The sequence below is a fragment of the Argiope bruennichi genome, chromosome X2 (genome assembly GCF_947563725.1).
Source record: "Argiope bruennichi chromosome X2, qqArgBrue1.1, whole genome shotgun sequence".
NCBI classification, from domain to species: Eukaryota; Metazoa; Arthropoda; class Arachnida; order Araneae; family Araneidae; genus Argiope; species Argiope bruennichi.
In genome coordinates this window covers 74755736-74780304 of record NC_079163.1, presented here as the reverse complement: position 1 = coordinate 74780304, position 24569 = coordinate 74755736, and the positions used below count along the sequence as shown (strand labels likewise).

Genomic DNA, 24569 nt, shown 5'->3' with positions numbered 1-24569 from the left:
GCTCTGAAGATGATAGTAATAAGTACCTACACAGATTTTGCTTTTTTAAATTCAGAATTTTGTATATCAAATTATCCTTTCATAAAAGGCAGACATTTTCTATTTAAAAAGAATATTATTCATAAAATTTATGGGAAGAAATGAATTAATGAAAAACTAATTCATAAAATGCAGAAGAAATTTTCAAAATTCTAAAAAAAAATTATTGTGAATTGAAATTTTACGTTTTATGCATATATACACAGTCACGAAGGAAAAATTAAATCTCTTTGCAGTCCAATCTATTCAGCTGTTGTCCTTATATACGGTCCACAACTTTTTGCTTCAGTGTCGAGCTAGTAATGACTACAATCAAAGTTTTTATCAATATATGGTTCTCAATAGTATGCTGAGGTTAAAAACATGTCCTTGCAATAGGTTATTTGAATAGTTTTGTGCTTAGTCTGTTGATTATTGTAACACGAATATTATATACGAACCAATAATATATATATATATATATATATATATATATATATATATATATTTGCACAAGAAAATATTCTTTTAATTCCTTTCATGATTATTTAACTCCATTTTTTTGATTCTCCTTCTTCTAACGTTTTATATAGATTGCTATTAATTGCATAAAATTTTGGTGAATTTGCGCAGTTTACTTTGTACCACCACTGACACGAAAGCTTTTCTTGATTGAAAATTGTCCCATTAGGGCAAAGAAAACTGCTTTGCACTCCGCCATCTTGACACAGATGAACCACCTAAGTAGAAAAAAATAAATAAATATAAAATAAGCATTGAAAAATTTTTCATGTAATTTTTGAAAATTATATACGATATTTTCATATTAATCTCTTTACCAACTACTCATATCTTCAACATCTAATAACAATAATCTACACCTAGTGATAGAATCTCAGCTTCAGAAGCGGAAGGTCGTAGATTCAAGGTAATTCGGCTATCGATCCGCAAATATGAGCATCTGGTTAAATCTGTCTAGGGTAAAACTTCCTGCCTTTGATAACTAAAAGTTTGGAGAAAGGGTGCTTGCTGGCTCAGATGTCATTTGACACTGGTTTAAAATGAATAAATCTAACCCAAAACGGCTCACGCGTAACTTTAAAGCAGAGTGTTTATATAATTAAACGAAAATGCATCATTCACCGTTTCTTTTTTCGAGGTAACTAATGACAGAATTTTTAAAAATAAAATACTGAAGTTGTAGCCAGATATTGAATTCGAACGCTTTAATGATCATACCAAAATCCCATTCCAAATCGTGCGTCTTTCTTGAAGTTTACATCCATATTCTAAACAATTATATGAAATTTCATTTTAACGAAAACTAATTTCTTTTAATATTCTTGATTTCTAGGAATAACTATTCTCATACACGATCTGTATATTAATCTTCACTAGAATATTGAATGTACTATCTGATCAAAAGTGTCCGGAATTACTTTGTTAATTTGTGCATTCGGAATTACTTTTTTTACTATGCAGAAAGGTTGGACAAACTGCACTTCGAGCAAATAAAGAATATGTTTTTACTCACATTGTTCAGTGAAGATTTCGGATATTTATGATTAGTCATAAATTAATGAAGAAGAAATCGGTTTGGGTTCACCTTGTTTCGTAGAAAGCTGATAATCTGGGATTTTTATAAATGATTTTGCTTAATGTGAGTAATACTTAGATGCATTTTCGTAAACTTGGCATATCTATTCGAGAAGATATAAATGCATTTTAAGTCGCAAATTTTGCCATGAATTTTTTGCTAATAACATGCAGAATTTTCAATTAAATCACATAACACTTACAGAATATGTGACGATGGGCCATCGATACATTATTATAGTGAAATTAAAAGTAAATACTTTGAAAATAATTTTTAACTATGCATGTCGCCAAACATAGAAATTTTTTTTTCTTATAATATCAAAGGCAGATATATAAAGCAATTTATATAAAAATTTCAGTTGAATATCATTATGACTAGGAAAGATGTAATATTACAGCTAGCTGGTTTTCAGTTGTTCTCTAACTGAAGCAAAATGATGCGGTGTTTTCTACATATTGATAATTTATTTTGAATAATCAAATAATTGTATTGAATTGTATAAAAGTTTAAAAAATGCTGAATACTCTTGCATATAAATTAAGTGCTTAATTTAAATTGCAGTAAATTAAACATCACACGTAATAAATTTCATTACGCTGATAAGAAGTTGCAAATTATGATAATCTATACTTATAATAAAGCTCAATGTGTGTGTGTGTGTGTGTGTGTGTGTGTGTGTGTTGGAGCTCTACAGGCCAGACCATTCAACCTACAGCTACCAAATTTGGCACGTGTATACCTTGGAGGCCGGGAATGTGCACCTGGGGATTATTTTTTCGAATTTTTAATTAGAATTTTATTTATTTAAAAAATAAGCGAAATTTTGGCGTGTGTCTGCTATAACTTCCGAAAATATTACCGCACTAAAAAGATTTTTACATGAAATTAAAGATCAAAAATTTATCTTTTAAATGATACCAATGTTTTAACCTTAAAATTAAATTTCTATTTTTAATGAATTTTTAAATAAATATTTTAACTATATTTTTCAACAATTTTTTTCGTACAAAATAAAAATAAAATTTAAGCTGCACGAGCACGTATCGCATTCATGGGAAAAAATTAGCTTTTTTCAAAGTGTTGCCATCACATTGATTAAAGCTCCAACTAAAAATAAATTAAATCTTTTTGGAAATGAAATCTGCAAAAATATAATTTTCGGCACGTGTCTGTAGGAAATGAAACAAATATGAAATATTATTTTTTTAAAAAATAAATTCAGGAAAAATAATTTTATGATCTTTTACACTCTCTATATTATTAATCCAATAAATCAGTTTTAAGGCAAGTTTTGTTTAATATGAACAGGATATCCATTCAAATCAGGGTCACACAGCTAATTTGTAAACCTTTAGTAAGACACAGATCTGCTAAAAGGGTCTAAATGGAAAATGATTATATAAATGCTCTAATAAATAACGAATTTTTGATTTTACATAAAGCTTCTGCTGTGGAAATCACGAATAACAATGTTCTTGAAACACTAATATTTTAAACAAAAGGAGTTAATTTCCAATCAACTAAATTTTTCACATAAACTGACTGATTTATGAAAATTTGAATATCATTATTCAATAAAAAAAAAGGATAATTTTAGATTTTCCATCGATCGTTTCAAAGAAAATACGCCAATCAGCGCGCAGGTTTCTCAAGATTAATTGGCCTAAGATTATGAAAATGTTGAGTTTTTCTAAATTTTTAACATTCAAAACTTCATAAATAAGTCTTAGTTGATCGTTGAAAATAGAAACATTCATTCATTCATTTATTTAAAATTTGGTGTGTCCAGAATATTTCTCAGAATCTGATACCTTACTGCATTAAATTTAGACTTCATAATATTTGAAATATATTTATAGGCCGGAACAAAATATTTTTATTGATTTCATTTCAATCCTTTTGAAAGCAAAACTAAAAACTGACTTTTATGCTGAATCTGAGAAATTTTTGTTGAATTATTGTTTGAGATATTACATAAATTATAATTATGATATATTATAAATTATAAATACCGAGCGATTCTGTTTGCAATACTCATATTCAATAATAATAATAATAATAAAAATAACAATAAAAATGATAAATAAAATAAAAAGCTTGGTTTCATTAAAAAATATCTTTATACTAATTGCAATTTCAGCATTTCCACTTTAAATTAAAGTTGAAGTTTTATTGGAAATGACAACACATTAGGAAAATATATATAGTAAATTGAACGAAACGATCTAAACAACAGAATAAATTTGGTATGACTATCAAAATTTGAAGATTAAGAATGTTTTGTTTGAGAATCTATTAAGAGACCAGTTACTTAAAATATTTAATTGAAAATTGTAGCTAGCGGTAATACTGGCGAACCGGCTGGTCGCCAAAGGCGGCTAGTAAGGTAATAAAACATCTTATTTATAACGGACTAATGTACTGGTATTTAAGTGAGATGGAGCATTTAGCATATTTATAGCCTTTATACATCTCAGTATCCCGATATTTTTGATCTGATATTATAATATATATATATAAAATTATATCAATTAGAAGAATTCTTTTGGAATATTAATGGATGAATAGAATATTTAATATTAGGCTACAAAACCTTGAGATTCTGATAAAGACACTCTAAGCAATTTGGTATTTTAATCATACTTGTAAGATATTTTAATTTATGAGGAATTCTTTTCTTATAATAATCATTGTATCTTAATTTTTTTATAATATTGCTTGATTTTCGATGAAAAATACTATTTCCGGCTTTTGATTACACTATAAAATGGTGTTTAAAAACTTTTATTTTTATTATTTTCTGATTTCTCTCTTTAATATTTTTCAAATTTTATTATAATAAGTACAATGGAATCTAAAAATTAATATTTCTCAAATTTCCATCCAGAGGGTATCATACTTATACAACCAATATTTAGTTAAACTAATGCCTTTATTCATAGTCAAGATCTTTAAAATTATTAAAATTCCGCAGTTTCAACAATTATACAAAATTTAGGAATTGTAAACCAGGAAATGAATGAAAACCTATTGCAAAATTGCATTCTTACAGATATGAAAGATTTGATATTAAATAAAAGTTTTTAATAAACTTCACTCATTTATTGACCGATTATAAGTTGTAATATTATGCAATTCTTTATCCTTAGCTCCGCGACAAAAAATTCAAACATAATACATGTATTTACAATGTAAATAAACTAATTAATGTAGCAAAACATTTGAATAGGAAAAAATGAGACGTCTTTGTTTATATAAATTAAAGAAATCAGCAAATGAAAAAATAAAAATATAATAAAAATAGAAAATATATTGTTAGAATTGCGCTAACCACTCTTTACGTACTAAAATTGCTTTGTGTCCCCAAACTTAATTTACTGAATATGAAAGTCGTGAATACATCACAAATTTGGAAATTTTTCATAAAGCCACGAAAGTTATTTAACCCTTTATCTACCGACGTTACTTATAAGTACCAATCACTTTAAAACTTTATAGCACAACAACCATTACTTATATTCTGATGGTACGTTTTAGAAACAGTCTTTTAACTCTACTTTTTCATGATAGATGGCAGTAGTTGTTCTAGGCTGATGAATTTTGCGAGGAAGAAAGCTATTTTCGAATGGACATTGTGTTCTTTTGCTGCCATTTTGTACGGATTGCTACTCTTATCTTTTCTTTGCTATAAATATATAATATCAAACCAAATTTAAGTGTTGTATTTTTTTTTAGTTATTTATTCATTCTGTATTGTCTTAGAATATTATTTGCTCAATCATTATAAGATAACAGATTATGTAATGTGATTAACGGTCGAATTATTCGGTTGTACTTATAAGTACCGCCAGTACACGTAGTGTTGGCGAAAAACTTGTTTTCATTTTGTCCATGTAATTATGTATAGTATTTCTGTTTGTTATAATGTAATTATGAAAGTGTAGTGTAACAATATGTTTTAGTATTTTTTATACATTTCAATTATAGATTTATTTATTTATTTTTTACTAACACTGTCAAGAGCATTTGAAAATGTTAGTATTGAATGTGAATTTGCTTTTGCATTCGAAATAAAAAAAATAAGCTAGATTTTACTTGCAAAGTCCAAAGAAGATTCAAAGATGGTATGAAAATTGACGTTACCGCACCCATTTTTGTAAAAGACTATAATGGACACATGGGGGGAATTGATAAAGCCGACATGTTACGTGCTATTTATGATAGGGACAGGAAATCGAAAAAATGGTGGCACAAACTTTTTTTTTTTTTTTTTGCTATGCTAGAAATGGCATATGTAAATTCATATATTGCATATGTGGAAATGCGTCGTGAGGAAATGTCGTCCCTCGAATATAAGCGCTGCATTACCAAAGGATTACTAACAAAATCAAAACCACAACCAAAACGAAAAGGGAGACCTAAATCTAATGGAGATGAGCAAACTTTTTGTGCAAAAAAGAGAACAAAAGGAAACTTGTCTGTTTCTAATGATTTTCGTTTAGAAAATAAAGGATATTATTGGCCAACATTCGTGTCGAATCAAGGACATTGTGAATTCAGTGCACTCAAAAATATTCAATCAAAACCACATTCAAAATGCTCAACTTGTAATATATTTTTGTGCGTAAATGAAAAAGAAATTGTATTTATGATTATCATCAAATGTGAATTTCTACCTATATTATGTATAAAATAAAATTATATCAATTTGATAATTTCTTTGTCTTCTTATGAGTGTTTTTTGGTTATTTAGCATTTTTAAGAGGTTAAATTTCATTAGAAATATCATCCGTAATTTTTTTCTATTATGAGGAAATTTATACATAGTGTACTGACGGTACTTTTAAGTACCACTTTAATTAATTAGTTCTAACAAATGAAATTTCGCACCGGGGAGATTTTTTTCTTGTACATTCTTTAATTATCAATATGGCAGCTAAAAAAAATATATTTATGAAGAAAATTTCAGTAGTTCATAATACAGTAGATAAAGGGTTAAAATGCTAATGTCTGCTCAAAAGTTTGTAGATTCTGGAAATGTCATTGCTGCATATAGTGAATAAACTTACATTAATTATTCTCAAAGCTATTTTTGCAAATTTATTTATGCATCTTAGAATAAGTATTTACTTTATTCTTTTTCTATGCGATTGAAAAATTCCACCGGTTTTTTAAAAAAATACTCCATAGTGTAAACTTTATGAGTCACAGCTGAAATCATGTAGAAATTATGTAAATTCCTTTCACTAACAATGTCAAGATTAGTTCATAATTGTGATTTGCAACACAATATCAAATGAAAGACTCATATCTTTAATTCGTGCTTGGTAGCTATTTTACGATGGATTAAAATTATGCGTACAGCAACAAAAAAAGTCATTCATTTGATGGTACTTACTTGACAAGATGTTTCCATATCAGCATAGTACCCATTGTACTCTTGTTCAATGCATGAAAATGCAGTTCTAGGTATGGTATGAAAAGTTGGGTAGTCAACTAATGCCTCCCCTGGAATTTCATCACCATCCGTATCTTCAGGAAGAGCAGCAAGCGCTAATTTGGCCGGTTTGTAATTATGATTATTCTGCTGCTGTCTAGAAGGCTGGGCCTGAAACATTTGTTTGTTAACTTAAAAAAAAATTATAGGAAATCAAAAACGAATATCGCCAATAGTATTAATCAAAATGATTAATTTTGATTTAATAAGCATCTACTGACTACCATACAAAATAAAAGTGCAAAAGCATTAAAAAAAAACAATCTTGCTTTATTTAACATTTTTAAAAATTCGCTGAAAGATTTGATTTCATGGAATTTAAATGCTTTAAAAAGACTATTTAACTCAGTGACTGAATACTATTTTGCATATTGTATTCATCGCTTCATAGCGATTTATAAACGATTAGCGCATTGTTCAGAATGTGCGATAAAAAATATCTTTTTATAAATTATTAATGAACTAAGTACATTGTATGTCATTCATATTCAATTTAAAACTCATTAAAAAAGTTACCAAATACTTTGTGTATGACTTGAATACATTATATTAATTTATATTTTTTGCTATAGATTAATATTTTTTAATATTTATTTAATATGAATTTTGACAAAGTTTTTTTAAGATACTTACGCTTGCGTCTCCCAAACATTTTTACCAAAAAGCTTTTAAAACACTTTGAATCATTATTTTGATAATATAAATTTTGTACGTCACCTTTCGATGAATTCGTTATCAGTTCTGCTTAGTTCTATTAGACGAAAAAAAAAATTAAACTTGAAAGTTCAGAAATTTTGAATCGAAATCCTTTGCAAAAAGGAACTTTTGCCAGAAAATCGCATAAGTTTTTTATTCATTTGGTTTCGATATTGATATATAAATTTTGATTAATTCTTTTTGAACTAAATTTTGAATTGGTTCAATTTTCTCAAAAAATTTCCCTCCCGAAAATAGTCCAGGAAATAGCAGATTCTTTTTCGTTTTTTTTTTTTTTTTTTCAAAATGATATTTATTGCATTTTAATAAAATCCGACTACAATAAGATGATGCTTCTTGAAAATTTTATTTCATATTTATTTTATTCCAACGCTGTCGTCCTCTTTCGTTAAACATTTCTTTATTATGGCAACAAAATATTGAAACAAATTACAAATCGATATTTATCTTACATTTTTGTTCTATATATTTCCCATCAATTCCTTTTTAATTTTGGATTTTGTTGGTGTGCTTGCATAATTAGACTTTATATTTTCCCTTTCTTGCGAGATATCGGCAAGTAACAAGAAGGTCAAACATTCAGTTATAGAGGAAAAACCTTCTATTAATTTTATACATTTTTCTCTTAAAAGGATTTCCAAGGTCGTCGTCCCCCTTCAGAGCTGCGTCTGTTTGATTTTCCAGATAGTGAACTATCAGATTTTATACGAGCTAATTTCAAAGATTCTTTTACAGGTTTGATCCATAAAAAATACTGCAAAATAAATTATCATTGTTTAAAAATGGCAGTAAATAAGTGCAGAAAGCTTGTTGGTTGGATGGATGGATGTCATAATATATCGAAGTCTGTTAAAAATAATCTAACATCTGTCATTACAAGTGCATCAGATCAACGCTGAAACTGTTTAAACTCGATGAAAGAGCTCTAGGATTAGAGAAAATAATTCATAAAAACTGGTAATAAACCATAAAAACTGGTTTCAGGTGTCCTGATGACTTGAAATATTTTTAATATAGTCACGTAAAATAGTCACAGAAAAATACTCGTTCATTTTTATCTTCAGTAAAACATTGGACTAGCAATTTTCTTAATAATTTCAACATAGTATTTTGTAAATGAGAATCATTTTGTGAGTAAATATAATTAGGTCAAACAATTGGACTTTTTACATTGAGAGATTATTTAAATTTTCGGTCTTTTGACTACCATTTTCTTTGCTATTCCTCATACTTGAAAATAATGTTTTTATTTGAAATATATAAATGCATTTACATTGTATCCAATATACTATAGAAATCACTAAACGTCACACTACATGATTGACACAGGTTTTAAAAATTATAAGCGTTAGTCTTTTACTTTTTCATTAATAAGAATATTTTTGGACTAATTATTGTGAAAATTAATAATAAGCATCATTAATCTTGCGTATATTTTTTGAGTTTTGCAATTCATTATGTGCTGCATGTCATTTTATTGTAATTAATATCTATATTTTCTTTCTAACACTCTTCATAGCATCCAATTTATAAAACATCATTCTTATCGTAAAATTTAGCACCTTTTAAAATGCAATAACTTTAATTTATTAGTTTTTCAGCTTAATCGCTCTAATTTTCATGGCTAGAATTATACTGAACAAAAGTTGCCGTAATATTGTGACGAAGAACTGATGTTTCTATTATTTTAAAATGTGATGAAAGATTAAAATTAGTTTAAAAAGACCATTTAATCACATAGATTGAGAAAATTCGAATTATTCATTTAAGGTATGTATTTTATAAATAAATTAGCAATATATCAGTGGGAATTTCCGATAACTTTATAGATAATTAGGATATTTATTGACCATTTTGGAAACAAAATTGACCATTTTGGAAACAAAATACATAAGGAGGTTAAAACCCTCTAAATACGAAATTATATAACCTCAAAATTAGATGACAGATCCTATTTGAAGTATTTATTGTTATTTCAATCCCTACAGAACGCAAAACACTTCTTAGATGGACTCTAGCATTTCATCTAATTCTTGCCCATTCAGCAGCATTTTCGATAATTAAGATAGAAACATGCGTTTTCTGTATTATTTGTGCTATTTTTAACATTTTAGCACAAATAATCGAATAAACCAATCAATAATAACTTGAATCTGAAGTTTCGGCTTCGCCAAAAGCAAATTGTTTCAGACTTTGATTTCAGCAAAGAACTACCATATATATATTGCTTAGTATTGGTACTCAGTCGCAGGATTTCATTGAATTACTTCAAAAATGTGATATGATAATTTAACAATCAATATTTTTATCATCTTCATAACAGATTATTTCAATTTATTCTATAAATTACAAATCCAATAATGCGAGTATTGAAATATTATCCAATATCATTCTTCTTTTATATTAATGAACAAAATCCTAAAAACAAGAATCGAGAGGATGAGAGGAAAGCATACCTTCTCTTTTGAAGAATCTGAATACTTTCAGATATTTCCGAGAACTCCAAACTTCAATTTGTTCATGAGAATATAACAAATAACAGATTCATTTATCGCTTTCCCTCCTCATCTATAGACGATGTGAAAATTCATCTGTATTCATTGCTTTCTTTACAACGCAAAAACAAATATTGTGCGAATTTTTACAAATTAGAGCAAGAAAAGCGATTGAAAATTTAATTTTGAGTTTATTTTTTGAACTAAAACTTATTTATTAGAAATATCAAAAGCTTACTTAAAATTTCGTTACTTAAAACTTCTCCGTTCTCAAGCGAAAAATGTTTAAGTAAATAACTTTATAATTGGTAAATTTTTCAAAATTAATTAGAAAAAAGGAAATAATGGTGACATGAATGTGAATCACTCCGCAATGCAGGATTAAACAAAATCGAGTATAATTCATTCACATATTGTCATTTAAACTAATGTTTGTAAATATAACCTTTGTTTTTCAAGCGTAATAAGACACTAATTATAAGTATTGGACTAAAAACATTAGATATGAATGGAGTGGAATAAGTTTTATCTTAAAAATATAATTTATCAAATATGATAATTTATTCTTCAAATGCTTCATTTCATTTTAGTTTTCACGGGATGCGAGTTTTCGTATTTTCGTTTCAATAAGTAGCTTTTTCATTTTTCTTTTTATTTGTAATTCATATTTTTATTTCTCACTAGAGGGTTACACCCTTAGGGTCAGAATCATTGCAATAATTGATAAATAAAAATTAGACTGTAATTCAATAAAAAAAATTTTTTTTATGAATCCTTTGCTATTGTTCATAATGATTTGAAAGCAAAACAAACTTTCTTTGAAAATTCAACTGGGTCTTCTTAGAACAATGAGATGTATTCTTTTTCTTCTGTAAATGAACATTACTTTGAACACTTTTGCGTATGAATGTTACAGCTTTCATTTTCATAGAACGATAAAATAACATGAATGCTATAAAATTCAGATTTATAAGCCACATTATCATGCACCCAATTCTATAAATCCCTAATTTTTTAAAATTATTATGCGCTTTGAATCAATAACTAACTAGCTTATTCAGCATTTTTACTTTTTTGTCTTTTCGTTGTTTATTTAAAAACTCACATTAGATTGGACATGCGTAAATTAAAAGTGTAACATACCCATAACATCTCTATCCCATAGGTTTAAAGAATTGCTTGCTCATTTTTGCAGCTCATCATAATATTTAATGTTTGCGAACGTGTTAACGAGTATATCTCATAATCATATTCCGCAAATTTTTTAAAAAGAATCTTTTTAATGTATTCACAACTACTATAGGACTGTTTTGTATATATATTTTTAAAGTTTTACGGTCACCATTGATATTTCGTTGCCTGTCATTTGTCAAAAGAAAAATGAGAATCTTTACCATATTTGTAGAAGGAATTGCACGTAGCACAAGAATAAATGAGTAGCACGTAGCCCACGAATAAAGAATAAATGAGTAAATACATAAAATACGAATCGAGGTAAAATATCTGAAAATTAAATTGATGCTTTCAAAGAAATTATAGTTATTGCGATATTGTATCAAAATTTGCAAGATACCTTGATCACTTATTTTGTACAGAAATATTTTTAATTTTATGTCAGTATGAAGTTTTTAATTAATAACTGCTTTATTGACAGTAGCATTATGGGACATTTATGTTCTATGCATGAAATGTAATTGAGCAAGGTGAATTTCGAATGTAGTATAATAGTTACTAGTAAAGTATAATTCACCTGAATTCACCTACTATTTACTTTACTTTGCTTCATATTCATGAGTGTTTTTATTCACTTTTGTTTCAAACAAAAAGAGAAGCTCTCAAAATATCTGTGTTTTCTGCATTTTAAAAATAATTGTCCCATATTATAGTCTATATTTTTAATATAGTAAAATATAGAGTATAGTATAGATTAAAATATAGACTGTTCCATATTGTAGTATTATATTTTTAATAATTGTCCCATATATGGGGCAATTATTTAAAAATGATTATCCCACATAATCACTTTTGTCACTCGTGTTTGAAATTATTGTTAAATGTTGGAAAGAAGTTTTCCAAAAGCAAGCAACTCTAAGAATATTGTAAAATCATATCAAGTTCTGATAGTAAACTTCAGTTATTTTCATAAACCATCTAGGATTTTAGATGAAGCCAGTTTGAATTAAGCTTCATAAAATATCAGTTGATGCGCATGTACACATTATTTTTGTATATTTTCGAAAAGGAAATAATGAGTAAAACAATTAAAAAACTGCTTTTTGAAAACCAAACTAAAAATTGTCTAAACCAGTAATATGTTAATGTTAAATCCTACGTTGATTTTTTTTAAAAAAAAAGAAGTGGGTTTAATATACGCGTTTCCCGCTTTGATACGGAAGTTACTAGATTATATATATATATATAAATTTCTTCGTTTCAGCATTGAATTTTTTGTATTTCCTGTCTCTTTACTTAAAACAGGAAATGTATTGCTTCTTTTAGATAAAATGAGCCTCGGGTGTATACTTATCAAGAAAAAGATTTGGAAATTTTACTGTCTCACAAGCTACTAACTCGGTTACCAAATGGCGCGTCATAATGTAAGACAGTGTTAGACTAGACCAAACCTAATGTATTTTTATATCGCATATTTAACTATGCGCAAATAATAAAAAGTTACCAGTTAAGAAGACAGCCTAATCTGGAAGATTTGGAAGCTGCTACTCAGACATTATACACTGATATGCTGTATAATACACTGATATGCTTCAAATAATGCTGAAATGCATTATTTGAAATGTACTTGCAAAAAGGTTTGATAAGTAAAATGGTCTGATTGTTAATAAAGAAATAACGCGCATGATTTGTGATGTTTATTTTGCAAAATGCTTAAAGAAGTGTGCATTAAATGTGTTCTAAAATATTTATAAAACTATCTACTGATAGCTAGAACAAATATCCTCATCACGATTAAAGAAAAATGCAATTGATTGGAAATTCAATAAATAAAAGTATTCCATGCACACAAGAAAAAGTATTCCCAGTTTTCATCATTTTATTTAAACTATAATAATGAAATGAATATAAAGAATTCACACTTTTATTTTAAATCTTTTTTCTTTATAAAAAAAGTAATGGCATAAATATAAAAAGTCGTTGGTTGAATATACACGCACACACAAATTTTTAGCTGCTTCAAAATGTTCAAAGAGGCATGATGACATTTAATAAGCAATATTCTTCTGATTGCTTATTGCCTTTATTGCCTACAAAACTGTTTTGATAATTATCATTGGGAGCTTAAAAAGTTAAAATATTCGTTTACGCTTAGGTATAGGTGATGCATGTGGACTATAACATGCGTCTGTTATCATGGGTATAACAAGCAAGTATAAAAACAAGATTTTCCGAGCACTCTTTTAAGATGAAATTTTTAATATTTTCTGAAGCTCCACTTGAGCCTTTTATTTCACATTGTTGCGCATAAGTAATGCGTGATTTGTAAGCTCTCATGGAATCATTCCAACTTTTGCTATTCAAAAGTAAAAAGTCCTTTTGTATCAACCAGCTAGATCTTATGCACAACTCATGATTTGGCAGTCAGTAACTGCTCAACAGTCAACTAACTGTTTGAAATTCGCTTTGTATGATTTTGTTGTCATTGTGAGCAACTCTCCATATATATATATATATATATATATAATTAAAATATTGCCATCACTAAAAAAGTCCTGAGAATTACGAAGTGCTCAGCGATAATTCATTTTCCTTTAAACAATTACAGAAAATGATATTATATTTAATCACTGAAGAAATTTTACCTTTTAATATTTACATTTTAAAATTTTATTTGGATTTTTTGGATTATTCTTCATATATGATTATATTAGTACTGCGTAATAGGACAGGAAAGCTACTAATGTCAATTGAAACAATATTCGGTTATTTGTAATACTGGATTTATTTTCAAAGAGAATTTCAGAATTGGGTGCATACATTCTCCCCTATAACTATGACATTTCTTCATGAATGAAAAATAAATTTGCTCTAAAATGCAGACCTGTGTTTTTTCGATTATCTGTAGTTATCTAAATCGTTGATCTTATACAGAAAGAAAAATACTTAATGGCTTAACAAAGCGCGAAAAATTCCTTTTCCTATAAAATATATATATTACTAATTTGAAACATGATTACGGGACAAAATGTATGATTTGAATAATTTAATAGAGTAGTTTAAATCAGTATATTTCATTGTAAATTTTTTTTACTCATTCTCAAAACATTTTTAGTGATTTCCATTTCAAACATAATTTACATAGAGCTACTTAAACATGTCTTTCATTTCAAAATTTCAAGACAAATCAGACGTAGCTCACCTCTGACTGTTTGGGCTGTACGCGTTGTTGGCGACGAGGAGATTGTCGGGGTTGGGCTTGATTTACATTTTGTCTACGATTTACCGCGGAATCCTCAGTGTTGGTTTGTCTCCTGCGCTGATTTTGACTAGATGCTGGAGATATACGTGCAAAATCTTGCTCTTCATAATTGATTGGATATTCAACTTGACGTTCAGTGCTGCTTACTGAAGTTCTGGAAGCACGAACTCTTTGTCGCGACTGACGTTTGGGTGTTCTCTGTGGTTCTGGTGCATCTACAATCGTTGGTTGTAAATAATTTTGTTGTGACATATCTGCCCCACTTTGCGTTTGGGAAGAAGGTTGTAAATCTGGTGCTGTATATCTAGGCTGTGATTGTGTTCTTGCTGGATCTCTCAGGATATTCAGCAAAGAATCTTCAGGGATATGCACTCCCTCTGGAGCTTCACCTAGGCCTATGTTTTGAAACACTGATGGTCCATAGACTCGAGGTGGTTGGGTTGGTTCATCGTAAATTTGTACTCTTGTTCGCCTTCGGGAGCTTCTAGACACGCTTCTTGGTTGAGATACTGGCTGTACCTAATGTGTTAAGATGACACAACTTTGTTACTGAATAATAAATATATATCAAAATTATTTTTTGTGTAGAAAATGTAAAAAGGTTAGTATGCATGCATTATTAAGTCTATATTTACAATTAAAAACTTTTTATAGTTAAAACCATAAACTAAATCGAAATTATTTTTTATTTTTAAAATGATAAAGAACAGCTTTTAAAACGATAATAAATGCGTATTCTTAAAGTAAAAAATTCAGTGTAACATAAAAAATTTTAGAAATTAAGTTGAAATTAAATTTTTGATAGTTTTGTTTCATAAATTTGAGCTGGTGCTCAACAAAGATCATTAATGAGAATATCGTCCAGATAAATAAGATTTATAATTCGTTCGTAAAAATGCTAATCAGCTGTTAATATGTTTATATATTATAAAGTAAAATTATTCTTCTCTTTCTACATTTACATTGAAATTCTTTTTTTTTTTTTTTTTTTTTCTTCTTTCAAATGGGAAATATGTGATAATAAATATTTTAAAGTAGATATAATTTACTTGGCTTAAAAATTATACAAATCTTTCTCAAATAAATATTGGGCAAGTTTAATCATATGCGCACTACTAATGCCATTATTGACACAGTGCACTTTAAGTATTTTCTGATTTAAAAATTGACATTTATTTATTGAAAAATTAAGGTTGAGTCAATTTTTAAATCAGTATTTTCTTATTTTAAAATTGACACAACAAACGGAAGAGTTTAAATTACAGAATTTAAATGCATGAACTACTTAGAATCAAAATATTCTCTAAATATCTGTATCATTTGCAGTTAACCAATTTGTATTACCTCCGGAGCAGGATATTCCACATCGTATGGCATGGTATCAGGATATGTTCTTAAGGCATCAATGTCAACCTCTGGAGTAGGTCGCCTTTTTTGGGTTTTTCTATTTGTTTGTGCTACTCGCCGACGTGGAACCTCTTCGGTAGGTTCATCATTTCTTACTTGCGGAGATGTGTTTACTGGGGAATCAGAAGCATATTGTATATTTGGCTGTACCACATTTGATATCGCATTCTGCTGTGGCCTTGGTTGCAAACTTGCTGGTGGTTCTACAAAGAATTTGTATTCAGGTTCGTTATTCCGTAAACTTGGCCCCTGATAGTTATTGTGTGGTGGAACAGTTTGAGGGGCATGGTATTGACTAGTAGGTATTTCTCTGTTGTAACGTGGATTCTTGAGAGCATTGAGTAGAGAATCCTGAGGTATGTAAACTCCATTTGGTGCTTCTCCTAGTCCAATGTTTTCGAACACGGAAGGTCTATATACCGTTGGTGGTTGAGGTGGTTGTATGTATTCACCCTCTCTAAGGATTCTTCTGTATTTCCTTATTCTCGGGCGCTGTTGTTGAACATCTTGTGTTTCGCTTGATTCACTGTTGATTCTTTGTGGTCTTTCTGATATAGTTCGTATTTCTCTTTTATCTGGATCATAGAATTGACAATAACCAAGCGAAATGAAGGCAGAAACTGAAAGAAGTTTGTAATCATTAATTGAAATAAGAAATTATCTTGGAAAAAAATGGTGAAGAACTTCTATTGATCATGAATTTATTCATGCATTATGCATGCGTATAAAGGATGAATTAAATTAATGATCATTAGAAATTCTTCTTTATTATTTTGAAAATAATTATTTCCAAAATAGTAAAATTTTCACTTTTCATGAACAAATTTATCTTGATGGTAATCTATTGAAAGGAAGACATGATTAACAAATAGTGGAATATTATTTATTCAGTTTAGCTAAGAAATTTATTTCAAAAAATATAATTCTTTCAAAATAAATTATATCTATATATAAAGATATTTTTATCATTTCTGAAAATTTAGATAAATATAATTTATTTATGACACATGAATGGATTTCTATGCCAATTGATAGATCTGTTCTTTTATTTAATACAGAATTCAGCCATTTTTCGCGCTTTTATTTCATTTAATTTGTTTAATATTCGCAAAGGTGGAATTTTGTAATCAACTTACCACTCACTTTTCGGTTATTAGAGCTCAGTAATTTTGTACAATTTTGTTCTCGCTGACAATAAAGTATTGATTCCTTTGAAGATTATTGGTTAATAAATTCATTTTTTATTAAATTTTGATTCCATGTGAGTGAACCAAGGAGTTGTTAATTTGAGAAAAAATAATGTTGGGACCCCATAATATTCAAAATAGCGAGTAATGAAACATATTAAAGATTTAAAAAAATGAAATTATAAAGGTAAAATTTTTTCATAACACTCTTTTACTTATATACTAAAAAGCTGAAAGTAATTTTTAGTAAAAAAATATAAACTCAAAAATATTATCGCAAAAGCTAGGCGATGAAAACAATACAATAAAGAATTAGGCAACAATGTATATCAAATTCCTGAACATTTCTTAATAAATAAAATATCTTAAAAAATAATTAACATCTCAGTTTACTTAGAGTATTTCAATCATTGCCTTAGAGTTTTAAGATTTGTTTTACCATTCAAATGTTAGATAAGAAAAATAATTTATTTTTTAATACACTAACAAATACGTGTTTTTAAAATCCTTTTTCATTTTTTAATTATTTCTATGAGAAGAAGTTGACTATTCTCTAAGTGTATGTCTCCTACAAAGAAGTAGGGAAATAATAATAATATATATAGAAATAAATATTTCATGATTAAATATTTATAGAAAATATTTGCATCACTATATTAACATATATTCAACTTTTTTCAACTTTTTCCACTGCATTAGTCAAATCAGATTTCTAGGAACTGCTATAAAGGTCTTTTTGAAAAAGAAAAGAAAGAAAAAAAAAAGGAAAAAGGATAAACAGTAATTTTATTTAAAAAAATAACTATGAGTAAAATTTTGTTTATATTTCATATGAGAATTAAACATCCGAAAAGGAAAATTTCTAATTAATATTTAAAAAATGGAATTCATAAAAAGTTCATTATTTCTTCAGATAAAATTGCACTATTCATTTTTTAGGGATAACATCGTCTTTTTTGGAACAAAATAATTTTGATTTCATCTGTTAATTGTAAACTCAAAGATTCTTTCAAGTGAATGAGAGCTTCGCTTGACAACTTGGTTTTTCATCAAACAGACTTTGTATTAGATATATCATTGGTCTTATAACTACGGTGCTATAAAAGCGCTGAAGTGGAACATTTTTTTCTTATTGTTAGTTGACCACAGAAAAATTAGAAATCAAAAATTTATGACATTGATTGTGTTATTTGATTCTACAGATGCATGCATATCAGTTATATTTAGTTTCTCAAAGGAAGACATTTTTTTTATAAAAATGCTAATCTTGATTCTTAGGTACAATTTTAAGGATATGATTTTTTAAAATTTAATTTCGGTATTTAAAAATTGTTTTATTTTATAATCTTTTTTTTCTGTATAAAATCGAATTAACTATAAAAAAATGTTTATTGAAATGGAGTCATGTCAAATCTGCCTATTCCGCATTTTGCCTTTTGCAAAACGCTGAATAGGCAAGAAAGAAAGGACACGGCAACGTAAGACTATTTATAGTTAGCATATTCATGCAGAGTAATATTTTTCATATGAAATGATTTGGAAGAATGCAATCGAAATTTGAAAAATGTTGCTGTAACACACACATAGCTGGGAAATTGTTTTCGTAAAATTAATAAGAAAAATAGGTTGTTGGTCTTACTAATGATCAGCTTGGGCAACAGGTGCATTGTAAGACGTTCCTGCAAACAAAAAGAATGAAAATTAGAATTTTTAATAAATATGATTTCGTAATTCTATCAAGTATTAGTATTTACAATAATATATGAATAGTAAACAGTATTCAGCACAAAAAAATAATTAAATATTTGTTATTAGTACATCTCTCATAAAAAAATTCGAACTCTCATGATAATCTTCTCGCACTCAGAAATCTTAATATTTCTTAGACTATTTTTAAACATTTTTATAAGAAATATTTCTCATAAATTTTTTTCTCCGTATTACTATTTTAATAATAGTATTACTTTTCATAACTTACTTTGAACTGATTGCCAATCTAAGTAGTTTATTGCATAAAGCTGTCATTTTCGGTTTCGCTTTTCATTAAAAAAAAAAAAACAACTGTTCAGTTTATTTTATGAATAATATCAAGTGAAAATAATATTCTCATCGTCTATGATAAAAATATAAGAAATGTGACTGTTCTTTGATAATATCCGTTTCCATAAACAATGCCATTTTCGGCATTGTATGTTAGAAATCGTTAAATACTAATAATGGACTGTTGTAATTTTTGAAATTTAAATAAAGTAGATATCAGGTAAAAGTCTCTCACAGAACAGACTTGCTAACTTGAACATATAAAATTATTTTTTATGAGATTTCAAACTGTAAACATGATTGACACTATTTCGTACAAGTGAATTTATATAGATATCATTTGTAATTTACACGCAGTCATTTATCACCTTTTTCTGATCCATTCATAATGGTATTCTTATGGTTTACATTATGCATATATTATCTTCTTCGTAATTTTAATCGTAATCAGAGGTGAAGGACATCTGAGCCCTACAAGTTTCCATACTATACTACTAAGAGTAAGTTTCGACATCATATTACCGTAAACCAAGCCCATCTGATTAATCGAATATGAGTCTAGAGCCCTCAAGACTTCACTATCAGGCCACCAAATCCTTTCATTCAAAATATAGATGCCCTTGGCACGAGGAAGTTCCGACGAAAGTAAAAAAAGATTCTTCTCATTTCAGAAATTCATAAATTTTCTATTGCACTATTAAATAATATTCTGGTAATATTACCTTGTGTTTTTTTTTTCTTTTCTATTTTAGTCTAGACTGAGAAAAAAGTCATAGGAGCGAATAGAATTTATACATTAACTCATTTCTCTTTTTCTTTTGACGATCACTTTTAGATGTATAGAAATGATATTTCTCGGGAAAAAAAAGTTTTAATAGATTCTGTATTAATAAACTTTACAAACAGTTTATGAAACTGCCGTACATTTAATAGATAAATCATCTGATTTATATATTAAATGTACGGCAGTATGTATGTTAATGTTTTTAAAATGTTCGTACAAAAAATTTGCACAGAAATACATAGTTCTCATTAAGATTATGACTGATATAATTAATGCTTTATTGATAAATTAACGTTTCTTGATACAAATTTCCTCCTAATATATAATTGCGTTCAGCATCTGAAATGGGATAAAAGATAGAGAAATAGTAAGAAAGTATATAATGTCGCTTCTCGAAAATGTTAAATTTGGTTTTTCTTTAAAAATTCATGTTAATGCTAAACCACAGCTGTTAGAAATTTTAGTTGGCAGCGATTCGATGCTTGTTTCAATTTCTAGAACAAAACGATATTTTATTGAATTAATGCGAGGATTATTAATATTTAGAATATCAAGAGGAAGTAAAATGTAAACATTTAAACCAGGTTTTAACATTTTAATATAAAGGCTGCACTTGCAATTATTTTATGTTCTAAAATATAATCTAATTTTAAATATTTCTATAAATTAACTCTAAAACTTTTCCTGTATTGATACATTTGCATGCGTTATTTTGTCTGAAAACTATTTATAAGGATGAATCAGGGATATAATAATTACATAAATTAATAAAATAGATAAAAATGCAGGTACAATGAATGTGTAAAAAAAGTATGTCAAATGCTTTTGAGATTTTACGTCGATTAAAGCATGATGAACTATAATGTTTTAATTCTTAAATAATTAATTTATTAACAGAAACAGGTGAAATTTATATAATGTAACAAGAAAGAACGTTCGAGATTAATTGTAAAGGCACTGACAGTCGTGTCTAAAAACTAGCATATTGTTTTTGTTAATCGCAAAATGACTTCGTCCTTGTTTTGACGTGCTGTTTGAAACATAACTACCAATTAGTTCCGTTAGTTGAAAATTAAAACATCTAGATCTGTTTGTCTGTAGTGACTCGTTAACACATAAAAAAGTAGTGGCACAGAAATATTTTAATGGTTAGAAATACATCTTATATCCAAAAAAAAAAAAAAAAAAAAAATGCCACTAACTTTTACTCAATTCTTAAATCTACTTAAAAGTTTTGTGTAAAATGTTCATTTTAACAGAATTAAATGCTGAGAATTTACTAATAAATTCCATTAAAAGAATATTGTATTTAAGTGAGTGTACCGACAAGAATATTTCGACAGTGCAAAAAAAAAAAAAAAAAAAAAATTGGCTTGCTCCCAATCAACACTGAAAGATAGGTGTAAAGAAGTACTTTTATAAAGAAGTATAAAGTAATAAAGATATATATTTTCCCACGAAAAGCAAACTATTTTTATCTGCTTAACAAGAAAAATAAAGACAAAATTTTAATAGCTCATACAAAGCCGAAAAAATCATTAAAGTAAAACAATAAATAAAATTTAAAGAATATCATAAATTTTATCTCACGCATGTGCCACTTTGTCATGATTACTAAGTGAATTTGAAGGTGTTTCGAGCAATTCAATTATGCATCTCGTGCAGCTCATGCTTTTCATTTACGCAAGTAATGGCTCACCATGAAACAAAAATTTGTTTTATCGTTTTAATCGCTGCTCAGAATATGACAATCGCTAAGTTTTATATAATAAACCAATATATAAGGTTTTAAAAGGAATTGAAGGGGTGCTGCAGTTTGATAGATGAGATTCCAGTACGTTTTATATTTAAAAAGTTGTCATCATTATACACGCCACAAATCTAAAATATGCTTATTTTTTATTAATGTAAATATTTCTTCTCAAAATCTATTTAGTATTTAAAAATATGCATTTATATTCATTAAATAATCTACAAAAATGGCATTAAATATATATTTATTCTTTGAATATTGAAAATTTTCAATTTGAATTGAGATAGATGCTGAACATTTGATGCATATTATGATAAAACTAGAAAGGAAAAAACAAATTGTAGCCTTGAACTTACACAAACATCAAAGGAACAAAATATATACTTTTCACGCTTAAATTTATGACATCTATTCAAAATCGTTATAATAAATGTCCTTCAAATTCAGAACCACTTTTATTATTAGCGAACTCATTTACGGGATTTTCAACATTATAGTAACTCCTGAAATTATTTCAAAAACTTTTAATCTCCTTTTCGTCTTTCGCAACGCAACAATTCGATTATCTGATGCAAATACAGTTTATATTCGTTTACTAATCCAATCCAATTTATTAGCGTTTTGCAACATTATCGTAAAAGGAGGAAAAAACAGATTGAATAGCCAGAACCGAGAACTGATCACAATTGCAAACCTTCAACTTTAATATATAATATGCAAGACAAAACAGCTAATACACAAAGGAAAATAAAGGTTTTAGCCCCCAAAGCGTGCTGAAAGTTCTTCTGGGGAAGATAGCACGTTATCAGTCGAGGATTCTGTTTGCTGTCTTGCCTGTTTTTAAAAATAGTTTTACTTTCATATTCACTTGATTTTGAAATAATTTCAACGTATTTTAGTAATCTTCGAAGAACCACATTCAAGCAACATTTTCAATAATATAAACGGAGAAATTTTACAGGCTTTATTCTCAAAAAAAATTATTTTGCGAATTGATGAAGTTTTAGAGTTGGAAACACATTCTGTTTCCGACTTATATTTATTTGAAGATAGGAATTCGATTTTTCAAATTTTGCAGTTCTCAAAAATTAATTGCTAATATTTTAAGCATATTTTTCATAATTAATTGTGCATAAATTAAAAAAATTAACTGAGCGAGTCTAATCTGAAAAAAGAGCAACATTTTCAATTGGTAAAAGTTGATTATTTAGATATCATTTGATCCTTTCTTTCAAAATATAATTTTTTCCCCTCTGAAAGATTGTAGTGTTTTAGGATTTCTTTTGGGTGTAGTACGTTATTGTATCTGCATTCATTATCAAAATTAATTCCTTTCGTACCCCAGCTGAATAAAAGTGTAGATAGTTATTTCATATGCTATCGAAACAATACAGTGAATATTTTGAATTAATTATTTTAAATATTTTTTACATTAATTTAATTTTTTACCAATCTATTAAGACCAAAATTTCCTATTAAAAATTCAATCCATTAGGTTTTATGATAAATATGTTTACTCATTTTTTCTATAACTCGTGTTGTACATAAAATAATTTATGAATATCAATGAATAGAAACAACAGTTGTAGAACGTTAACGGTTGCAACAATAACGTTATAATTTTAATTACTTCTTTCAATTATCAGTCTACGCAAATTGAATATTTGAATGCAATATATAAAGCCTTGCAAACAAAATATTTTCAAACTCTTACATCTTAAAAATTATTTCATAAATATCACCAAGCACAACATAGATTAACATTCTGAAGTTGGTTCTTCTCGGAATGACATATAACAAAAGGCGCATCAGGAAGCTATCTGTCGCATAAAGCAAAATAAGAAATTAACAGCAATGATATTAATAAGAAAATAAAACCAACTTATTTTTTTTATTTAGTAATTATATTTTAAAATTGCAGTTACTGCATGTATGAATTAAATATATATATATATATATTTCAGCTTTTAAAAACAGATTAATTTGGAAATAATATTTTTTTTTCAAAATTATTTCATAGATATCGTTAAGAAGAATATGCAGTAGAATTTTTAACTTAATATTTACTAAAGTAATGCAGAACAAAAGATAATCAGACCGCTCTACCTGGATTGAAACAAAATACGGAACTGCAGATGTTCTTCGTTTGAAGAGCAGGGACAAACTCAAACGTTTTAATCCTCCGTCTTGTTTTGAAAAGCAAAACCTTAACAAAAAGCTACCTTTATAACATCTCAAAATGAAATCGAAGTTGGGTGGGGACTTCGTCTAGGACACAAGAATATACGACCTTACGATCAAGGTCTCCCCAAGGAATTCAGGTCACTTCAAGCAACAACAAGTATAAGGAAGCCCTACAGCGTTTCATTCTCAATTACTTCAACATTGTTCACTTTCAATTATCGTTCAGAAATTGTACAAATAGTTCGAAAGTGTTCAAGAAATGAGGAGGAGTAACTCTTCCGGTTTCATCAACTAGTGTAAAAGTATTATCAGAAATTAGTTTTTGTAGGTTTCAGCGAGTGAATTAAATACCCTTGCTTTTTTGTAGCTCAATAGAGATCTGCTTGTTCTAGAAGTCTCTCTGGGGCAGTTTCATTATTTATTTCTTGAATGAATTCTAACTACATGATCTT

The 24569-nt window shown here is 27.7% G+C and overlaps 1 protein-coding gene across 1 annotated transcript; it reads right to left on the bottom strand.

Moving 5' to 3' along the window:
* Nucleotides 1-556: 556 nt before the first annotated feature.
* LOC129960349 (uncharacterized) lies at nt 557-24178 on the bottom strand. The gene is made up of 6 exons (XM_056073727.1): nt 24040-24178; nt 18996-19035; nt 16107-16789; nt 14703-15281; nt 7017-7226; nt 557-758 (listed from the first exon to the last, which is right to left on the bottom strand). Exons 2-6 carry the CDS (start codon nt 19021-19023, stop codon nt 567-569), a joined length of 1692 nt encoding a protein of 563 aa, XP_055929702.1. The 5' UTR covers nt 19024-19035; nt 24040-24178; the 3' UTR covers nt 557-566.
* Nucleotides 24179-24569: the final 391 nt, after the last annotated feature.

Bases quoted from the DNA above. Each gene is read 5' to 3' on its own strand.
- LOC129960349 (XM_056073727.1), bottom strand. From the start codon at position 19,023: ATGCACCTGTTGCCCAAGCTGATCATTA. The intron at 7,227-14,702 runs GTGAGCTACGTC...CAAATGTTTCAG, and splicing joins TACAGCCCAAACAGTCAGAG to GCCCAGCCTTCTAGACAGCA. The intron at 759-7,016 runs GTAAGTACCATC...TTTTCTACTTAG, and splicing joins ATATGGAAACATCTTGTCAA to GTGGTTCATCTGTGTCAAGA.